This window comes from Neovison vison, chromosome 11 (assembly GCF_020171115.1).
Source record: "Neovison vison isolate M4711 chromosome 11, ASM_NN_V1, whole genome shotgun sequence".
NCBI classification, from domain to species: domain Eukaryota; kingdom Metazoa; phylum Chordata; class Mammalia; order Carnivora; family Mustelidae; genus Neogale; species Neogale vison.
The window spans coordinates 204,888,585-204,909,086 of record NC_058101.1 but is presented as its reverse complement, the minus strand read 5'-3'; the positions used below and the strand labels follow the sequence as shown (position 1 = coordinate 204,909,086).

At 36.7% G+C, this 20,502-nt stretch overlaps 1 protein-coding gene across 3 annotated transcripts in view; it reads left to right on the top strand.

The window, feature by feature from the left end:
* The window catches only part of WDR17 (WD repeat domain 17), a 108,011-nt gene that overhangs the window by 68,257 nt on the left and 19,252 nt on the right, over window positions 1–20,502 (top strand). For all 3 annotated transcript variants that reach the window (XM_044225704.1, XM_044225702.1, XM_044225703.1), the window contains 11 exons: window positions 4,961–5,125; window positions 7,279–7,481; window positions 8,459–8,608; window positions 8,694–8,824; window positions 9,333–9,458; window positions 10,468–10,623; window positions 14,441–14,505; window positions 17,052–17,184; window positions 17,965–18,056; window positions 19,089–19,188; window positions 20,197–20,336. In XM_044225704.1, coding sequence (XP_044081639.1) covers window positions 4,961–5,125; window positions 7,279–7,481; window positions 8,459–8,608; window positions 8,694–8,824; window positions 9,333–9,458; window positions 10,468–10,623; window positions 14,441–14,505; window positions 17,052–17,184; window positions 17,965–18,056; window positions 19,089–19,188; window positions 20,197–20,336 — 1,461 coding nt within the window. The remainder of the gene's footprint in view (window positions 1–4,960; window positions 5,126–7,278; window positions 7,482–8,458; window positions 8,609–8,693; window positions 8,825–9,332; window positions 9,459–10,467; window positions 10,624–14,440; window positions 14,506–17,051; window positions 17,185–17,964; window positions 18,057–19,088; window positions 19,189–20,196; window positions 20,337–20,502) is intronic.

Below are 20,502 nucleotides of genomic sequence, written 5' to 3'. Positions count from 1 at the left end.
ATCTGGTTCCTGTGTGTTTTAATCATGCCATTGCAAGCCTGGCTCCCCCTTGTTCTTTGCATTCAGCCACACTGGCTTTCAGTTTCTTGAACTAGTCAGCTTATTTTCATACTAAAGCTTTCTCTCATGCTCTCTCCCTATATCTAGGAATCTGTTCCCCACCCCATGCACACAACCCTTCTATATTGTATTTACGGAACATCCACCTATATTCCAGCTCTCAGCATCAAACTACTTCTACAGAAAAGTGTTTCTGGACCCCCATGTTAGGTAAATTTCTTCTATGATATCCTGGGAGCACTTAAAAAAGTAATTATAACAAATAAAATTAATGAAGATTAGAGCAGAAATAAATCATAGAGAGGTGCCTACTTGGCTAGTTAGTGGAACATGCAACTCTTGATCTCAGGGTTGTGAGTTCTAGCCCCATGTTGGGTATAGAGACTAATTAAAAATAAAATCTAGGAAGGAAGGAAGAAAATACAAACTAAAACAAACAAAAAAAAACCACATTTAAAAAAAACCAATAGAACAGATCAACGAAACCAGGAACTGGGTTCTTTGAAAAGACCAACAAAATTGCTAAACCTCTAGCAAGACTCATTGTAAAAAACAAACAAACAAACAAACAACAAAACCAAATAAACAAAATAACTAGTGGAAGAGGAGAAATAAGAGCCAATGCCACAGAAATACAATTATAACAGAATATCATGAAAATTTATATGCCAACAAATTGGGCAACTTAGAAGAAATGGATAAATTCCAAGAAACATATGATCTACCAAAACTAAAGCAGGAAAAAATAGAAAATTTGAACAGACCAATCACCAGCAATGAAATTGAATCCGTAATAAAAAAGCACCCAAGAAACAAAAGTTCAGGACCAGACAGCTTCACAGGCAAATTCTACCATTTAAAAAAGAGCTAATATCTTTTGTTCCGAAACTATTCCAAAAAATACAAGAGGAAGGAAAACTTCCAAAATCATTCTGTGAAACCAGTATCACCCTGATACCCAAACCAGATAAAGCAACCAGGGGAGAAAAAAAAAAGAGAGAGAGAGAGAGAGAAAACTACACACCAGTATCTCTCATGAATATAGATGCAAAAGTCTTTAACAAAATATTAGCAATCTGAACCCAACAGTATATTTTAAAAAATTATATACCGCCATCAAGTGGGATTTATTTCTAGGATGCAAACGTGGTCCAATATTTGTAAGACAATCTGCGTGATACATCACATCAATAAGAAGAAGGATAAAAACCCTATGATCATTTCTTTCTTTTTTTTTTTTTTAAAGATTTTATTTATCTATTTGACAGAGAGAGATTACAAGTAGGCAGAGAGGCAGGCAGAGAGAGAGGAGGAAGCAGGCTCCCCGCTGAGCAGAGAGCCCGACGCGGGACTCGATCCCAGGACCCTGAGATCATGACCTGAGCCGAAGGTAGCGGCTCAACCCACTGAGCAACCCAGGTGCCCCACCCTATGATCATTTCAATCGATGCAGAAAAACCTTTGACAAAGTACAATATCCATTCGTGATAACCCTCTGCAAAGTGGGCCTACAGGGAACATAGCTCAACATAATAAAGTCCTCATCTGAAAACCCCACAGTCACTATCCTACTCAGAAAGCATAGAGCTTTCCTCCCAAGGTCAGGAATAAGACAAGAATGTCCACTCTCACCACTCTTAGTTACCATATTACTGGAATTCCTAGCTACAAAGTCAGACAACATAATGAAATAAAAGGCATCCATATTGGCAAGGAAGAAGTAAAATTTCACTATATGCACATGGTTTGGGAAACCCTAAAGACTCCAGCAGAAAACCACTAGAACTGATAAATGAATTCAGTAAAGTTGCAGAATATAAAATCAATGTACAGAAATCTGTTGCATTTCTATATACACTAATAATGAAGCATCAGAAAGTGAAATTAAGAAAACAATCCTGGTTAAATTGCACCAAAACCAATTAAAACATCTAGGAATAAGCTTAACCAAAGAGTGAAAGGCCTGTACTCCGAAAATGATAAAACACTGATGAAAGAAACTGAACACAAAGAAATGGAAAGACATTCTGTGCTCAGTGGGTTGGAAGAGCAAATGTTAAAATGAATAGATAATGAAGATGTGGTGTATATATGTAGAAATACACAATGGAATACTATTCAGCTGTGAGAAAGAATGGAATCTTGCCCTTTCCAACAACATGGATGAAGCTAAACAGTATAACGCTAAGCAAACTAAGTCAGAGAAAGACAAAAACCATATGATTTCACTGATATGTGGAATATGAGAAAGAAAACAAATGAGCAAAGGAAAACAAAAAGAGAAAGAGGCAAACCAAGAAACAGACTCCTCACTGTAGAAAACAGTCCAATGGTTTCCAGAAAGGAAGTGGGTGTAGAGATGGGGGAAATAAGGGATGCATATTGAAGAGCACACTTACCATGATGAAAAAAAAAATCAACTATGAATTACTTGACACAGAACTATTAGCCATATGAGTAATATGTATATATATATATAATTTTAAAAACCATAATTACTTCTTTCAAAAGAACCAGCTCCTACTTTCGTTGTTTTGTTACACATTTCACAGCACTCACCATAGTACATACCCTCCCCAATGTCCACCACCCAACCACCCTATCCCTACCCTCCCACCCCCCAGCAACCCTCAGTTTGTTTCATGAGATTAAGGGTCTCTTATTTTTTGTCTCCCTCCCTATCCCATCTTGTTTGATTTTTTTCCCTCCCTAGCCTCCAGGACCCCCTGACCCTGCCTTTCAAATTCCTTATATCAAAGAGATCATATGATAAATGTCTCCCTCTGATTGACTTATTTCACTTAGGATAATACCCTCTAGTTCCATCCACATCATTGCTAATGGCAAAATTTCATTTCTTTTTATTGCTGCATAGTATTCCATTGTATATATATACCACATCTTTATCCATTCATCTGTTGATGGACATCAAGGCTCCTTCCACTATTTGGTTATTGTGGACATGGCTGCTATAAACTTTAAGGTGCACATGTCCCTTCGGATCACTACATTAGTATCTTTAGAGTAAATACCCAGTAGTGCAATTCCTGGGTCGTTTTAAGGCAGTTCTATTTTCAACCTTTTGAGGAACATCCATGCTGTTTTCCAGAGTAGCTGCACCAACTTGCATTCCCACCAACAGGTAGGAGGGTTCCCCTTTCTCCACATCCTCACCAACACCTGTTGTTTCTTGACTTATTAATTTTAGCCATTCTGACTGGTGTCTGGTGGTATCTCACTGTGGTTTTGATTTGTATTTCCCTGATATCTAGTGATGTTGAGTACTTTTTCATGTGTCTGTTGGCCATTTGGATGTCTTCTTTGCAGAAATGTCTGTCATGTCTTTTGCCCATTTCTTGATTGGATTATTTGTTCTTTGGGTGTTGAGTTTGATAAGTTCTTTATAGCTTTTGGATACTAGCCCTTTATCTGATATGTCATTTGCAAATATCTTCTCTCATTCTGTCAGTTGTCTTTTGGTTTTGTTGACTGTTTCCTTTGCTGTGCAAAAGCTTTTGATCTTGATGAAGTCCCAATAGTTCATTTTGCCCTTGCTTCCCTTGCCTTTGGCGGTGTGTCTAGGAAGAAGTTGCTGGGGCTGAGGTCAAAGTGGTTGCACAGACCTGTACCCCTGGGGCAAATAATACATTATATGTTAATAAAAAATAAATAAATAACATAATTAAATTTTAGTTGGAAATTGGCTGTCTTGTCCTCCACAATATGAGCTCTGTGAGATCAGCAACTGTGTTATCTATTTTTAGCAGTATATTCTTAGAAAACACTGTGCTGCTAACCCTCACTGTGCCTAGAGCAAAGTAGATGTTTAAAAAATATTTCATCAGTATACAAATGGATAGAATTATCTTGTGTCTGATCAATAGAACAGTTCCACATTTTTATTTCTGTTTATATGGTTAATAACTATTTGACCAGTTGAAATAAAAATTAGACATTAATGCAGTGTTTTGTTGGTTAACGTTTATGCTTACTACCAAGTATACCTAATAAATTTCAGTTTTATTCTTAAAACCTTTTTAAAATGTTCTAATAGCAGTATCCATATTTTACATTGCCCCTTCAGTGATAAGTGAAAAATACCTTGAACTTATAAAAGTTTATTCATAAGATATCTCTGAATTTATAATTTAGATATCTTTCTTTATGTATATTCCTTGAATGTTTATTATTTAATTTTTAAGATAGTATATTCATGTGTCCATATACACATGAACAAAAACATTCTCATGTACACATGTAAATATTTTTATTATGCAAAGTGTATTTTCCCACATGTAGAGACTGGCCCATTTATCAGTGGGACTTAGGCAGATGTAAAATTTACAGGTTTTAGCACATTTATAGATTGGCATGCCAGTTTGCAAACTGGTGTATTTATACATATGGGCTTAAATAAATGCAAGTGTAATAACCCACATGATAAAAATCAACAGTTTGAAGTTTGCGGAAGTTTGCGGAAGATCAGTTAACATGATAACAGTTGGGTCCAAAATGTGTAACTTCCGTATAGAGTATGGGGGCTGTTTGTATGATTGTTAATGTTCCTCAGGGAGACTGTTCGGGCATAATTTCTGTGGGTCTGCCTTAGACCTCCTGACTCCATTTGGAACAGTGTTCTGAGTATGACCACTAGGATGTCAATAGATATAAATGGTTGCTTAGTTACTCTCATTCTCTTGAGAATAACAAACAAAGGTCATTGAAAGATCATATCCACGTATTTTACTTACAGAGAATCCCTGGTTGGAAGAGTTAAAGCATCTCAAGCTGGTGCAGCCACCAGAGACAATTGGGAAACTAGGACTGTGACTTTCTGTTATTGGTAACAAATAATATCAATATTTTTTCATGTTTTAATGTGCCATTGATGGTGTTTCAGAGACATGATAGCCACTGGCTGTGAAGATAAAAATGTTCGTGTTTATTATGTGGCCACCAGCTCTGATCAACCACTAAAAGTATTTAGTGGACATACTGCAAAAGTGTTCCATGTTAAATGGTCTCCTCTGAGCGAGGGAATTCTTTGTAGTGGTTCTGATGATGGGTATGTATTTTTGGATTCTAATTTTTTAGTCCTTAAACTCATAAGCTTATAATCTTCTAGAAATGTATATACTTATATGATCCAGCTTATGGGTGGAAATGTTTTAAACATGTGCATATAACCGGATGTGTAAGCAGTTAACAATGACCTAATTGCATTTAACCATAGTTAATTAAATTTTGCCATGCTTATGCTATCATGCTCATGATTTCTATTTCCTTACTTGTTTTGCTTATTATGGATGCTTATTTCTATCTTATTAGCAACATAGTTAACAGAAACAAAAATTTTGGAAGAATCATTTCGGAAAGCGAAAAGTCTGAAATGAACAAATCTCTGTAAAATATAGAGAAGAGTTTATTTTTAGTAGTGTCCTGATATTTAATATGGAAAACAGCTGTACTCTGTTTTCATTAAGAATAGAAAACAAGAAGATGATCATGTATTTTTAGCATGAAGAGAATTTATTTAGAAATGAGAGTGATTTAACATTTTTTCCTGGCTTTGTGAAAAAGTTACTGAAATTTTGTCTCTATTTTATATTCAAACAGGATAGATTTTGCATAGTACAGTTTGGTCCCTATTTGAATATGAGATAAATTTAGGTAAGAAAAATCTTACTTTATGCAGATAGAAATCATAGTGTACAGTAAATACAAGTTTAATATTGAATAATTGACTCTTTTCATCTTAAAATTTTGGCATCCATCCAGATTTCCTAAGCAAATCAATTGTGAGAGTTCTGTGGGTTATCACTGGAGATGTTGCTTACAGTAAGGTTATCATGTCCCAGCGAATGAGTTGACTTAGAGATTGTTCGTCTCTTAACACAGACCTCAGTGTCTGAATGCTACTGCTACATTTTAAAAAAGTATAATTTTCAACCATTGTCTAAGAAATATTTGTGAGAAAGATAGCAGTAAGATTATTTTACTTAATTATGCTAATGAAACTTGGAAGTTTTCTGTAATTGTGGTTATTGGTCCCTTTATATGGCTATATAGGTAATATGCTATCTAGCACCTTTAAATAATGCTTACATACAATGGGATGTATAAAGCTTTTTCTACATTTTAAAATTTTTTTATTATTAATTTTTTTAACATATAATGTATTATTTGCCCCGGGGGTACAAAATGTAATTATGATGTTAGCCAGATGTTTGCCTAATCTAAATTACATCACAAAGCAAGAGCACCTGTTCTAATGAGTGTCCCTTATGATAAATTATTTTGATTCACCTCACTTTAACATTAGCTTACTTATAAAAACATGGTATCGACCCAAACCAATTCAGTGCTAGCATAAGGATTTAGCACAAAATTAGGTTGTGCTATGCCTAGATACAGGTACCAGGATAAGGGGAAAAAGAAGGAAGTCTTTATAGAAAGCAGAAATAAATGTGCCTTAAAGAAATGAAAAATACATATGTAATCTGTCTCCTTTATAGTGTCATATAATCTTTGAAGTATTAATATTTTGGCATTGTCAGGTTGATATAAATCTGTAACTAAAAATTATTATGAATTATCCAATTATCCAATTGTTATTGGAATTTGGAGGTCTTAAATTGATTTTTGAGTTCAGATTTTTTTCAGTACCATTGTATTTTGTACAGTTGGTAGATTCAAGTAATATTATGATACCGTTATATTTAAATTTTGTACTTGATTTTAGTGATTCCACACCAACTAACCAACTTACTTTATTGACCAAAACATGAAGGAATGATTTACTCTTTGATAAGAGCATAGAGATAAATTGATTTTTCAAATAATACCCAATGTACATGTTATATTTTCATGATTTACAAATAATGTGAGTGTTGTTAAATTATTGTACCCATATTATTAGTAATATTCTTTGGCTTTATCTGTTCTGGATATTTTACTTTAAGAAAGAAATTTTTTAGGTCTATAAACTGTGAAATGATAGATGTAGGATCATTAGTAAAGGACCAGTTAAAGTAGGGAAAAAAATATAGCCTACTTATTTGTTTATTTTCATCTGCTATAAATAAAAGAATTATAACATACCTTGAAACTTAAAATGCTTTTTAAATTTACTGAGAAATAATTGTGCTCCTCTAAGCATGTGCCAATACTTTAGACAAATTAGAACATGTATTATAATACACGATATTCTGTTTTCAGTTCTGTTCGAATCTGGGATTATACTCAAGATGCTTGCATAAACATTCTTAGTGGCCACACTGCGCCTGTGAGGGGATTAATGTGGAATACCGAGATTCCGTATCTCCTCATATCTGGCAGCTGGGACTACACTATAAAAGTATGGGACACCCGAGAAGGAACCTGTTTGGATACTGTTTGTGATCATGGTGCAGATGTATATGGTAAAGTGTTTTCATGCACTTTTAAATTTTGCTTTATTAATGAAGTTGATAATTTCTGAGAAATACAATGTTTTTAAAGAAGCCTTCATGGTTTCCTTTTAAAATAACCTTTTTCTTATTAAAACTGTACTTGTTTATTGTTGGAATATCAGAATGCATAGAAGATAATCCAAAATGTCATGAGGAGTTATTAATGTTTCCGTGTGCACACACACACATGCACACACATAATGGCTTGGATTTTTTTCCTTCCTTTACCATCACTGCAGAAGGAAGTTGTAACACAGGAGATCAGTGATAAAGTAGGTATAACTTATCTAGCCATTCCTGTATCTCTACTCTTGGGTATTTAGGACAATGTTTTGCTTTTTAATGTAATAGTAAGTCTGTAAAAACAATTAATCTGGGTATAGAAATCGGAGTTCTTGTCTTTTGCATGTCATTTTCATTTATAGGCCCAAACCTTGATGGGCATAAGTGGTGAATTAAGAAGGCAAATATGGTTCCCTAGAGAAAGTCACCCCACTCTAGCCACTTGTGTCCATAAACTTTACCTCAGTGGCCTTTCAGTTGAGGCAGAGGGGCTGAGTGTGGAAGAGAATTGTGTTTCTGGATGTTCTAAACTGGAAGGTCCCAATTCTCTTTCTTCTTATAATTAGAACTTCCATCCATCCTCCATTTCCTCACAGATTACCATGACGCCATTTCTATGACAGTTTGCTAGCTGCTGAACCAACTGAAATGGAATTTCAGCATTTTCATCCAGGACCATTAGCTAATCGTTATTCAATTTTGTATTCATACTTATAGAATATGCTAAATAGTATATTCTTATATCATTTCAGCCAAAATAGAAATGCTGTTTCAAAACACTTCTATGTAACTTCAATTCTGTAGAAGTTTTATGAGGTACACATAAATAAATAATATTTTTCAGTGTTTACTTTTTGTTAAAATGGGTTTCTTTTTCCCATCAGGTTTAACATGTCATCCCAGCCGCCCCTTCACTATGGCCTCTTGCTCCCGTGATTCTACAGTGAGACTTTGGTCATTAACACCTTTAATCACTCCTTTACTAATAAATATTCTGGCAGACAGATCTTGGGAAGAAATTATCGGGAACACTGGTATTGAAAATATACATGTATTAGATTTTATTTTTAAATAATATCTTAAAAGCAGTCCTTTCTCACTGAATTGTCTGTTCCTTAGATCATGCTATAGAACAAGGCAGTCCTCCTCTACTGTGTGGTAAAGTGTCAAGAGATATTAAACACGAAATAGAGAAACTAACTGGTAATCCTCGAGCAAAAAAACTAAGATGGTTTTCAGAATGTTTATCAGTGAGTATTATAGGAGTTAAGCGTGAACATTTTCCCTGTAATCAGAATGAGTCATTACAACTATTGTCGTTATCACATATTTACACTTACCATCCCAACTCAGCGGTTCCTCTGAACGTAGTTGGTTCAGAATAAGAAAGCAAATGGAAACCAGGAACGATAAATGAGATATATTACTATTTTGTCAATTTTCCAACTTAGATATATGCCTGCCTCTTTTTTTTTTTTTTTTTTTTTTTTTAGATTTTTATTTATTTGACAGACAGATCACAAGTAGGCAGAGAGGCAGGCAGAGAGAGAGAGGAGGAGGAGGCAGGCTCCCTGCTGAGCAGAGAGCCCGATGTGAGGCTAGATCCCAGGACCCTGGGATCATGACCTGAGCCGAAGACAGAGGCTTTAACCATTGAGCCACCCAGGCGCCCCCTGCCTCTTATTTTTAAGGATGCTAAATTCTGTGGGGTTTCGAATGCATTATTTTCTCTTTGGTTATTCTGTATCAACCTTTCAGCCTCCGGGTGGCAGTGACAATTTGTGGAATTTAGTGGCTGTGATCGGAGGACAGGACGATAGCCTGCTTCCTCAGAACTACTGTAAAGGAATAATGCATTTGAAACATCTGATTAAGTTCCGAATGGTAAGTAAAGTATGCAAGGATGATGTCCTCAAGCAGAAATTAGTTTCGCCTTTCCTTGTTGAAATACAAAAATTATTTTGAAAAATGTATAGAATTAGAGTTAGTAGACTGAAGTAAGTAAACACTGAGGAGATAAATGTAAAAATCAGTCATGAGAGTCTGAATTATTTGAGACCAGATTGAGGCAGCCATGGTTTGTAGGTTGAATCTCGTGAATTTCTTCAAAGGTCACTTGGTACTCCTTGAAATGCTTTACCTACTACCAGATGACTGTGATATACAGACCACTCTGACCTTAGTCTCAGAGGCCCAATAGACTGTATTCTGGGATATGTTTTATTAAAACTGGCCATATTGAGCTCCTAATGAATTTCATTATAAAATTATCAGTTACCTTATGCATGGAGTGATAACCAGTACCAACAAACCAGTGCAGGGACCAGAAAGTGGAAATGGGTCTTATATTTGCAAGGAAATAGCATGGTTAACTTAACCATTAGAGCATGAGAACTGGGCCAGAGATGGGGATTTGAAGGTCAGATGAAACAGTTATTTTCATAAAGGAGGACTTTCTGTAGTCACATCTCCACTAAAAGATGGCAGCTCTTACCTCTTGCCAGTATAGGAGCCAGTTACAGTGAGCCTGTCATTTTTAATTTTTATTCCAGATATTTGTGTATTTTTTTCCAGTGATTATATTATCACTCACGACCTTTTGGGCCCTGCATTTCTGTATAACCAAAACACGTGGTGAGTTTTAAGGGACAGTGGGATTTAGCCTCTCCCTGCCCACACCAGACACATGCACTTTTTTATCCCACACCCACACCAAAATATTATAGTAGGAGAGGTATCATATTTTATAGAGAAAAAGCACTGACTTTTAAAAATATTTAATTTCCAGTGCTACATGTTTTAAAGTACATGCCCCTGCAATGCTTTTATGATCATCTGTTATCACCAGCTCTTGATAATTAAATTTAGAAAATTTTATTTTCTTTTTAACCAGTCTGAAGCCCAAGAATTGACAACAGTCAAGATGTCTAAATTTGGTGGTGGCATTGGGGTCCCCACTAAAGAGGAAAGGCTGAAGGAAGCTGCTGACATACATTTGAGATTAGGACAAATTCAGAGATACTGTGAACTGATGGTTGAACTTGGAGAGGTAAAGTGCTAAAATCAGTGAGTTTAACAGAGTATTCTAAGTTTTGGTGAAATGCTAAATATTAAGCTTCTCTTTTTCTAGATCTGTTTGCTTCTCTGCCAGTTTGATATCAGGTGTATATCCGAGAGATACTTCTCAGAGTGAGATCCCCAGAGTAACATAAGCATTACATGGGAACATGTTAGACAAGCATGTCCCACCCCAAACCTCCAGAATCAGAAACTCTGGGGATGTGGCCCAGTGATTTGTGCTTTTATGAGCCCTCCACATTATTCACATGCATGCTGAAGGTTGAGAACCACTGCTGTAGAGTAGGATCTTTGATACCCCGTAAATATCCCCATTGGCTGAGTTACAAACAGTGGACTTCCCTTGCCCCTTGTTAACACTGTTTGTCATAACGAGAACCTGCTTTGGCCAGAAGAGGGTTTTCATTGAGGATTACCTAGTGAAAGATGTTTCTAAGGCACATCTTGATTGTATTGAGGACTGATTCAACAAAACACAATTTTCAAAAAGATTAAGATGAATCTATCCTATTAAAATTCAAGATAGTGTTCTTTTGAAAAGTAGGTGGCAAATAAAATAGAACCAAAGGGAGAAGGAGCTTCTGTTTCTTTTTTTTTTTTAATCTTTATTTTTTTTTAATTTCTTTTCAGTGTTCCAGAATTCATTGTTTATGCACCACACCCAGTGCTCCATGTAACATGTGCCTTCCTTAATACCCACCATCAGGCTCACCAAACCTCCCACCCACCCTCCCGTCCAAAACCCTCAGTGTGTTTCTCAGGGTCCACAGTCTCTCATGTTTCGTCTCCCCCTCCGATTTCCCCCAACTCCCTTCTCCTTTCCATCTCCCATGCCCTCCATGTTACTCCTTATGCTTCACAAATAAGTGAAACCATATGATACTTGACTCTCTCTGCTTGACTTCTTTCCCTCTGCATAATCTCTTCCAGTCCTGCCCATGTTGATACAAAAGTTGGGTATCCATCCTTTCTGATAGAGGCATAATACTGCATGGTATATATGAACCACATCTTCCTTATCCATTTGTCCATTGAAAAGCATCTTGGTTCTTTCCACAGTTTTGCGATTGTGGCCATTGCTGCTATGAATGTTGGGGTACATATGGCCCTTCTTTTCACTACACTGTCTTGTTAATTTTGGCCATTCTAACTGGTGTAAGGTAGTGTCTCAGTGTGGTTTTGATTTGAATCTCCCTGATGGCTAGTGATGATGAACATCTTTTTACGCGTCTTTAGCCATTTGTATGTCATCTTTGAAGAAGTGTCTGTTCGTGTCTTCCACCCATTTTTTGACATGATTATCTGTTTTGTGTGTGTTGAGTTTGAGGAGTTCTTTATAGATCTTGGATATCAGCCCTTTGTTTGTAAGTGTCATTTGCAAATATCTTGATCCGGGTGCTGGTTACCTGAGTGTATGCAGTTTGTGAATTTTGTGAAATTTATGAAGGTTTTCATTTTTCTGCATGGCCACTGTAGTTCAAGAACAATTCTCCCACCCTCCAAAAAAAAAAAAAAAAATGAGAATGGCACAGACTCATTTCATAGTTGATCATTTTGAAAAGCTCTAAGTTAGTTAATTTTATAATTACAAAGCATGCTATTAAGTGTACTAATAAATAATGTAAAGTAAAACTAAGTAATAAGGCTACATTAAAATATATCAAAATTAAATTTAGCTCACCTTTTTATGCCCCCATCCACACACTAGAGACAAATAATGAATTACTGCTTGACCTAAGACAAAAAATGTCATTTAAAAATGCTATTGAAAAGGAGGGGGCACCTGGGTTGCTCATTCAGTTAAGCGGTGACTCTTGATTTTTGGCTCAGGTCATGATCTCAGGATCATGAGATCAATCCCCGGAGTCTGGCTCTGTGCTGGGTGTGGAGCCTGCTTAAGATTCTTTCTCTCCCTCTTCCTCTGCCTCACCCATCCCCATTGTACTTGGGTATGTGTTCTCTCTCTCTTTAAAGAAATGAAAAAAAATTTTTTTAAGGTATTGTAAACTATGAAGTGTTTAGGAGCAATATAAAAATTTTACTTCTGGGCCACTGGGGTGGCTCAGTTGGTAGACCTCTGTCTTTGGCTTAGTGTCATGATCTCAGGGTCCTAGGATCGAGCCCCGTGTCGGGCTCCCTGCTCTGCGGGAAGCTTGCTTCTCCCTCTCCCAACCCTCCTTCTTGTGTTCTGTCTCTCACTGTCTCTTTCTGTCAAATAAATGAATAAAACCTTTTTAAAAAAATTTACTTCTGAAGAAATTAAGATTTGTCTTAAAAGTTACCCTTTTAACAAAGCTGTATTAGAATATCTATCAAAAGTCAAGGACAAAAAACCAAATTTTGACAGATACTAATTCTTCATCTTTCTTAGTTTTATATATGGAGATAAATATATATATATTTTAAACTATATTTAATTCAAATTTAATTAGATACTTTAATAAAATACCTACTTCTGGAGCTTAAGAATTAATGTTCTTAATGATCCACAACACTGCGCTTACAATCCTTAAAAAATGGGAGTGTCCTTGTAATTGTTCATGGTCACCTGCTTCCATAGTTTCTGTTTCTCTGAGATTAATACTATGAGGTTAGGAAAATATTCAATCTTTTCACCTACAAGACATGTTTTTATAGAAAAATCTTGATGATTTCAAAGTTAATTTAACCTATATTTTAACTTCTGCCTTCCATTTGCCTCTACTCCAACAAAGGCAAATTTTCCCTCAAAGCATATTTTAGATTACTTTTTTTTTTAAAAAAGGTAATATGACTCAAATAATGTAGTATTAAAAATTACCTATTTTGTACACCCAAAACTTATATTATACTCTATGTTAACTGAAATTTAAATAAAAACTTTTAAAAAGTTTCCTATTTAAAATTTAACCTGTTATTTTCAGGCTAATTACCAATTTTCTAGCCTTAATTTAGTAGAATTCTACTGTTTAGGAGAATCTTAATTAAAATGAAACTTGGATTCATGTTTTGATATTTCAGAATACTTTCCCTTCATTTCCCTTCTAGACTTGAGTTCAGTGAAATCTATATTAACATATAATTGTCCACTTGTCATAACTGAACAATGATCATATTTAATAACCTCTGATTTTTAAAATATGAAGATCAGTATTATCAACTATAAAGGAAGAAGTGACAAGAAATAAAGTTTATAGATAAACAAGGAAAGAATAAAAATAGAAATAAATGTCTTATTTGTTAAGGAGAAGTGACACTAGTAAAAATTTCAGCATGTATTATTTTGAACATAGGCTATAGACTACCATAAAACAAATTACTCTGGGGTTGTGTCAGAAGATGAATTAGTATATTTTTCAAACTGTATACTTTAGTTACTACTCTTCTCCTTCCCACACTTTGCCCCCTGCTCTCTAGGTTTGGGATTTCCCCTGCTAAATAATACCATTTATATATCTTACTTTATTTTAAAATGTGGTAATATTTATACTCTGTGGAATGCATCAGGTAGAATACAAAAATATTCCTGGAAATCCAAACACTCTAAAAGCACTAAAAACTCATATTATAAATGTAAGTTCATTTAAAAAAAAAAAAAAAGTCCATTAAAAGCACAATCAGGGTACCTGGAGGGCTCAGTCAGTTAAGCCTCTGCCTTCCACTGAGGTCAGGATCCCAGAGTCCTGGGCTCCCTGCCCAGTGGGGGGTCCGCTTCTTCCTCTGCCCCTCCCCCAACTCTCGCTCTCAAATAAATAAATACATAAAATTTAAAATAGACAACACGTTTTTGTTCTTTTTTTCTGTTCTAGTGGGACAAAGCCTTGTCCGTCGCTCCAGGGGTGTCTGTGAAATACTGGAAGAAGTTAATGCAGAGGTAAGCCGAGAGTCTGTCCAGATACATGTTTTGAAATACGTTAAAGTGGAAGCAGTATATAAATATGATAGTAACATTTGAGAATTTTTACTCTTATGTTGTCTTTAAAAATAGCTGAATTTTATGTCTACTATACAGTGAATTAAATGAATCAGTTACAAGTCATTTTGGTGTTCTTGTATTTGACCTGACCTCTGAAAAAAACAGTGGAAGGCAGATTTTCCCCTGTCAGTGGCAGAATTGACAGATCAGTAAACATACTTACTGGTGAATATATTGCTATTGAAAAATAAGTGGTAAGATTTTCTGACAGTTACCAGAAGTTCACAGAATACTTACTCTATAAATAACTTTTATAGAGTCATAACTCAGAACTTCTCTCTGGACACTAATCCCTGCCATGTCCCCTCCATGAATATAAAGGAGGTACTGATGACAAAGAAGACTGTTGCGGAGATGTATTCGTCTCTCGTGGCTGCTACAACCAAGCACCATGAACTGGTCGGCATAGAACAACAGGTGTTTAGGCTCTCACAGCCCTGGAGGCTAGAGGCCCATCGTCAGGTTGCCGGAAGGATTGGTTCCTACTGAAGGCTCTGACAAAGACTCAGTTCCATGCTTCTCCCCAGCCTGCGGGGGTTACCGGCGATCCTTGGCAGCTGCTGACTCATGGGTGCATCACTCCAACACCAGCTTTGTGTTCTCAGGGCGTTATTCCCTGTGTCTCTGTCCCCCTTTCTTTGAGGATACCAGTTATCTTAGATTTTCGGTCTCCCTTAAACCGGTACAGCTCCATCTTAACTGACTACATTGGCTAAGACCGTAATTCCAAATAAAGTTCCATTTGTAGATATCATGGCATCATACTTCAGCATATCTTTTGGGCAGACATGTTTCAATTCACAACATAAGACTGCTTTCTGTTCTGTTCTCTTCTATTCATTCAGTGAATGTTTATTTAGTTAGTCCTCACTTTGTGCCAGTCACTGCTCTAAGCCCGTAGAGTACTATTTAATGAGTAATTTTCTTCCTCCTGGCATTAAAAAGTTTTTATTTTTCTTTCATGGCACATGATTTAGAAGTAAATTCAACGCAGTTCACATGTACAAATAAAAATCTGTCAGAGGCTAAGCATGAAATGCAAAAGGATTAACAAACTTACCTGTCATAGGAACATAGACTGTGCGCTAGCACCCGCTTTCCCGATGGTGAGTTCATCAACACGCTGGCTCCAGCCCTCACATTGTAGGCTCCCCTTAAGAGAGGCTCCCCCTCTTCTTAAGGCCCCCCCTCCTCTTACATCCTAAGAATCCTCAATAATTCTCAGTTCCTGCACCCTCACTGCATAATTATGAATGTTGTTTCCTCCCACGGAAACCTTAATAAAGCCAAGTTAGCAATGATTATTTCACAAAACCATTTTGTTTCAACCTCAGCAAAAACTATTTCATTTATTTTGGGAAACCAACACCTGATATTCTCTGCTCCTTAATTCACATGTTGGCCAGAAAGTGGTCTCCCCACAAAGCCCAAGTTTGTGTTGTACGAATCCAGCCGTTCAGAGAGACTGGCAATATCTCAGCCCCGGTCTCTAGGAAGGGGATATTATTCCTCTAACAAGGAAATCAGGGTCAGGTGGTTAAAAACGTACTTGTTGGGGAGAATGCCAGAGACCCTATGAATGGAAGACTGTTAACAATAAGCTGGGCCAAAAAAAAAAAAAAAAAGTCTGCTACACCTATCCAAAAATTGGCAGTTGAAATGTAGTTTAATGCAAATGCCAGCATAAGTTAAATAGACCAGATTAGTTTTTAACGAAACTGTAAGAGTTGAATTAATTTGGTTGGTTGTTTGAAAATTACCTGGGACTTAGGAAAAGAGAAACACAGACAGGGATACAGAGAGACAGAGGCAGGCATAAGGAAACCCTTTATCATGTCCAAGATCAGGATCCTGTCTTCCCCTCATATGTCAGGAGCATTATTTTTTCTTAACTACCTTGCTTGGGGTACTCATAATATTTTCTGTATTACCAATATTTATACTTTTATATTATCTTTTTTAATAATTTTAAACTACTTATATTTAGAAGCTCTCCATTCACGGTTGTGCTCAGTAAAACGTTGAACATTCTACTGCCGGTGATGAAGTAGACACCCCGGGATTTATTAATGCAGGTGAAAGCAGATATCCCAGCCACATACCTAGTTGGCAACTAACTTTCAGAAACATACTGCTCATTGTAATAGATAAGCTGCATTCATTTAAAGACCAAAATGTTCAGTGCACTTAAAAATATGAAAATATGTAGTGTTCTAAGAGAAGGCAAGTATCTGTAGTATTTATTATTCCAGAAAACTTTTGTCTTCCATATCTGATTTGATTATAAAATTTAAGGCTTTTAGAAAAGTGATATACAAAAGGGCTTTATGAAATCTACCACATATTTTGAATATTTGGATGTTTTAGATATTTCAGAAAATATCTGTCCAAACTAGAACCTTGAAATTAGCATGTTATAAAAGAAATTATTCTTATTTTATTAGGAGAGCGGATCAGTTAATCCAGGAAGACAAGGATGATGTCATTCCATACTGCATCGCCATTGGTGATGTGAAAAAATTAGTCGACTTTTTTATGTCAAGAGGTCAGCTTAAAGAAGCTCTGCTTATTGCACAGGTACAGCTGCACAGGCTCCGTTCCCTGGTGGGTGGGCGCGTGGAAGGAAGGCTGTGTTGACCCTCTGCACTTGCCATCTCGTGATCCAGTCTCGTGGATGGCTTGGCCTCCGCCCACCTCCCAGCAGTCTCTGCCCACATCACTCTCACACAATCTGAGCACATCCAGTGTAGTTTAGACCTACCAGTATCCTTGACATCTGAACTTCTGTATGCTGATGAATGTCAGGTGTGCTTGAGCAGATTTTTCTAGTAACCGTGTACTTGTTGGTACAAAGGGAGTTCCCTTTTTTTTTTTTCCAAATTCTAAGGATATCTTCAAATTGTATAAATTACAAACATGATTTGAGTAAGTAGTTGATCCTTGAACAACACAGAGGTAAGGGGTACTGAACTTCCACCTAGTCATAAATCCACATATACCTTTTGACTCTCCCAAAACTTACCTGCTGATAGCCTCTTGTTGACCAGAATCTTACCGATAATGTAGTTGACTTAACATATGTTTCGTATATGTATTGCATGCTGTATTATGATGATAAAGTCAGCTAGAGGAAAAAAATGTTATTAAGAAAATCATAAGGAAGAGAAAATACATTTACAGTGATGTACTGTATTTACTGAAAAAAAATCTGCATGAAGTGGACCCATGCAGTTTAAACCCATGTTGTTCAAGGGTCAACTGTACTTGGATCAAAATAATATTCTGAAAAAAAAATTTTGAAATTGGTCAGCTAAAAGAATTAGCTAAAAATTAATTAAAGATTTCATTAAATTCTAGGCTGCTTGTGAGGGAAACATGCAGACCTTACATGTTTCTACACCGAAAGGATCTTCATCTTCCGATGATATCTACAAGGAGGACTGTAATGAGTGAGCATTTCATCCCTTGTGTGGGGTCATATTTTCATGGTTGCCTTCCCTGTAGGAGGTTTTGAGAACCATGAAGTTCATATTTCTCTGCATACAGAAGGCTTGGCGGGGTCACCTCATTTCTCACCACAGATACACTCTGTCTCGGCTCCTCCCATGGAGAACAGGGCAAGGTCAGGCAGAGGGACACGGCCTATGACATTCTGTTTCCCTTCCAGAGAAGGAAAACACATTCAGTAGAGAGATCCCAAATAAAGCACCAAAGTACTTAAATACTTAAGAACTGATCAGACCTGTTTAGGGAAGGAGGGGCTGTGAAAATACATGTGTGCTGTTTATTAATGTTTCACTGTAAAGTCAGTGTGGACAACTGTTCATTGTTCATAATCCCAAGACCCCAGAGTTAGTGTTGGGAATAAAACTTATGCTCCTTTTAAAGAAGAAATCCATCTATATATGCTTTTAAAAGAATTGGAGATTAGAATTCCTCAGCCTTTGACCTTTGTAAAATCTAATAATCTACTTTCCCATGCCAAATCTATTGGCTCCTTTCATTGCTCTAGAAAATTGGATATTTAAACTTTAAGGACGTTTATCAAGTAAAAAAAAGAGTCATAAAATGTTAAACAAATAGTGTTGCGACCAGCGTACTCCTTCCTGGTGCTCTGCTGCTGTTCTCTGCCATTACTTAGCTCAAACATACACCGCCTGTACTTGGTGTCACCACTAAATTTTGAAAGTTTCCGTTCACTTCTAAGCTTGACTGTCCCTATAGCTGAGTTATAGATGACTCAGTGTAGGATGGTGAATTCTGAAAGTTAAGCTTTTCTTCTGACATTTGGCAGGGTGGTTTGTCTGCCCCACCTGCTTTCCTGATTTTTTTTTAACCAAAAATCAGACTTTATACTCTAATCAAAGATATCAAATTAAATCCGATTTGATCCTTTAATCAGCTTGTTGTTAAAGGGCGTTAGTCCATTCTGTGGTGGAATCCTTGAGTTTATGGAGAATATATGCTTTTATCTCTTCTAGACTCCTGCACAAAGTCAGTGAAGAACTATCGGAGTGGTATTTTCGGGACGGGCGGGCCGTGCTAGCTGCGTGCTGCCAGCTAGCTGTAGATAACACCGAGGTACATTTTTCACTGTGCTGTCTGTGGATGAGACGCTCTTAAGATGTGGTACGGTGTTGGAGTGGAAAAAATGCAGCACCTTCTGTGTGAGATCTGACTGTGTGTGCTTTCCAAGCCTGAGCTCCCAGGCCTTATAAGCACACATGAACTCTAGAGACTATGTGATCTTTTTTTTTTCCAGTTTATTTATTTTTATCACAAGACACATGTTTGTAACCATCTTACTTTAAGTGTTTCATCTTATGTGAGGAGCAATAGTGTGGTAAATGGAAGAATCTGGACTGGGACTCAGCATACCTGACCTTGGAAAGCACTTACTTTTAAGTATTCTTTGGTATATTCTGTTTTTAAGGTATTTTCTGTTTGACCCACTAATCTAATAAGAAGAATGTGAAGTAAAGATGGGTTCTATTTTGCTTATATCCTTAGGTATAGTGTATTAAGGGGTAATTGATAATCATTGCACACTACTGAAAAAGCTTTTAAGAATTCACAATGTTTTGTGATAGATTGAAAGACGTGGAGGATATGGCAGAAAGACAGTTATTAATTACAAAAATAATACTAAGGGTTTTTTTTTTTTAAAGATTTTATTTATTTATTTGAGAATGAGAGAGGGCATGAGAGGGGAGAAGGTCCAAGGGAGAAGCAGACTCCTGTGGAGCTGGGAGCCCAATACAGGGCTTGATCCTAGGACTCCAGGATCGTGACCTGAGCTGAAGGCAGTTGCTTAACCAACCCAGACACCCAGGCGCCCAATACTGAGGGTTTTAAACTTAAATTCTGACCTTATAAAAATCTCCTCTCTGACCCTTTATCATGGGCTTTTGCACCTGCAAATTGCATTTGTACTTACATAAGAACTTCATAGGTATAGGAGATTCAATCTTTTGCAAGAATGATTGATTATAGGTTAATACTGCTTTATCTACTTTATGAGCTTGGTGGGGAATGATGAGCCAATGCCATGTCTATGAAACTGAAGCAATTATTTTGTCATTGAGCAAGCGTGCTATGGCGTACCTGATCCGCGGGAATGAGCTGGAACTGGCCGTGTGTGTGGGCACCACGCTGGGGGAGGCCGCGGCCCCCGGCACCCACTACGCCCTAGAGTTGTTGGCAAGAAAATGCATGATGATTCCCACATGGTAAGAATTTCCAAATTCAAAAAAAGATTCTACAGTAATGGGATACGTTTTTTAAATACTGTAAGTTAGTTGCATTTGGTGTGTATTGGGAGAGCACAGCATCTCCTTTTTCTAAATTACTAGCAGAGACTATGGGAGGAAACCAGGCCATGACAGCGAAGTGACA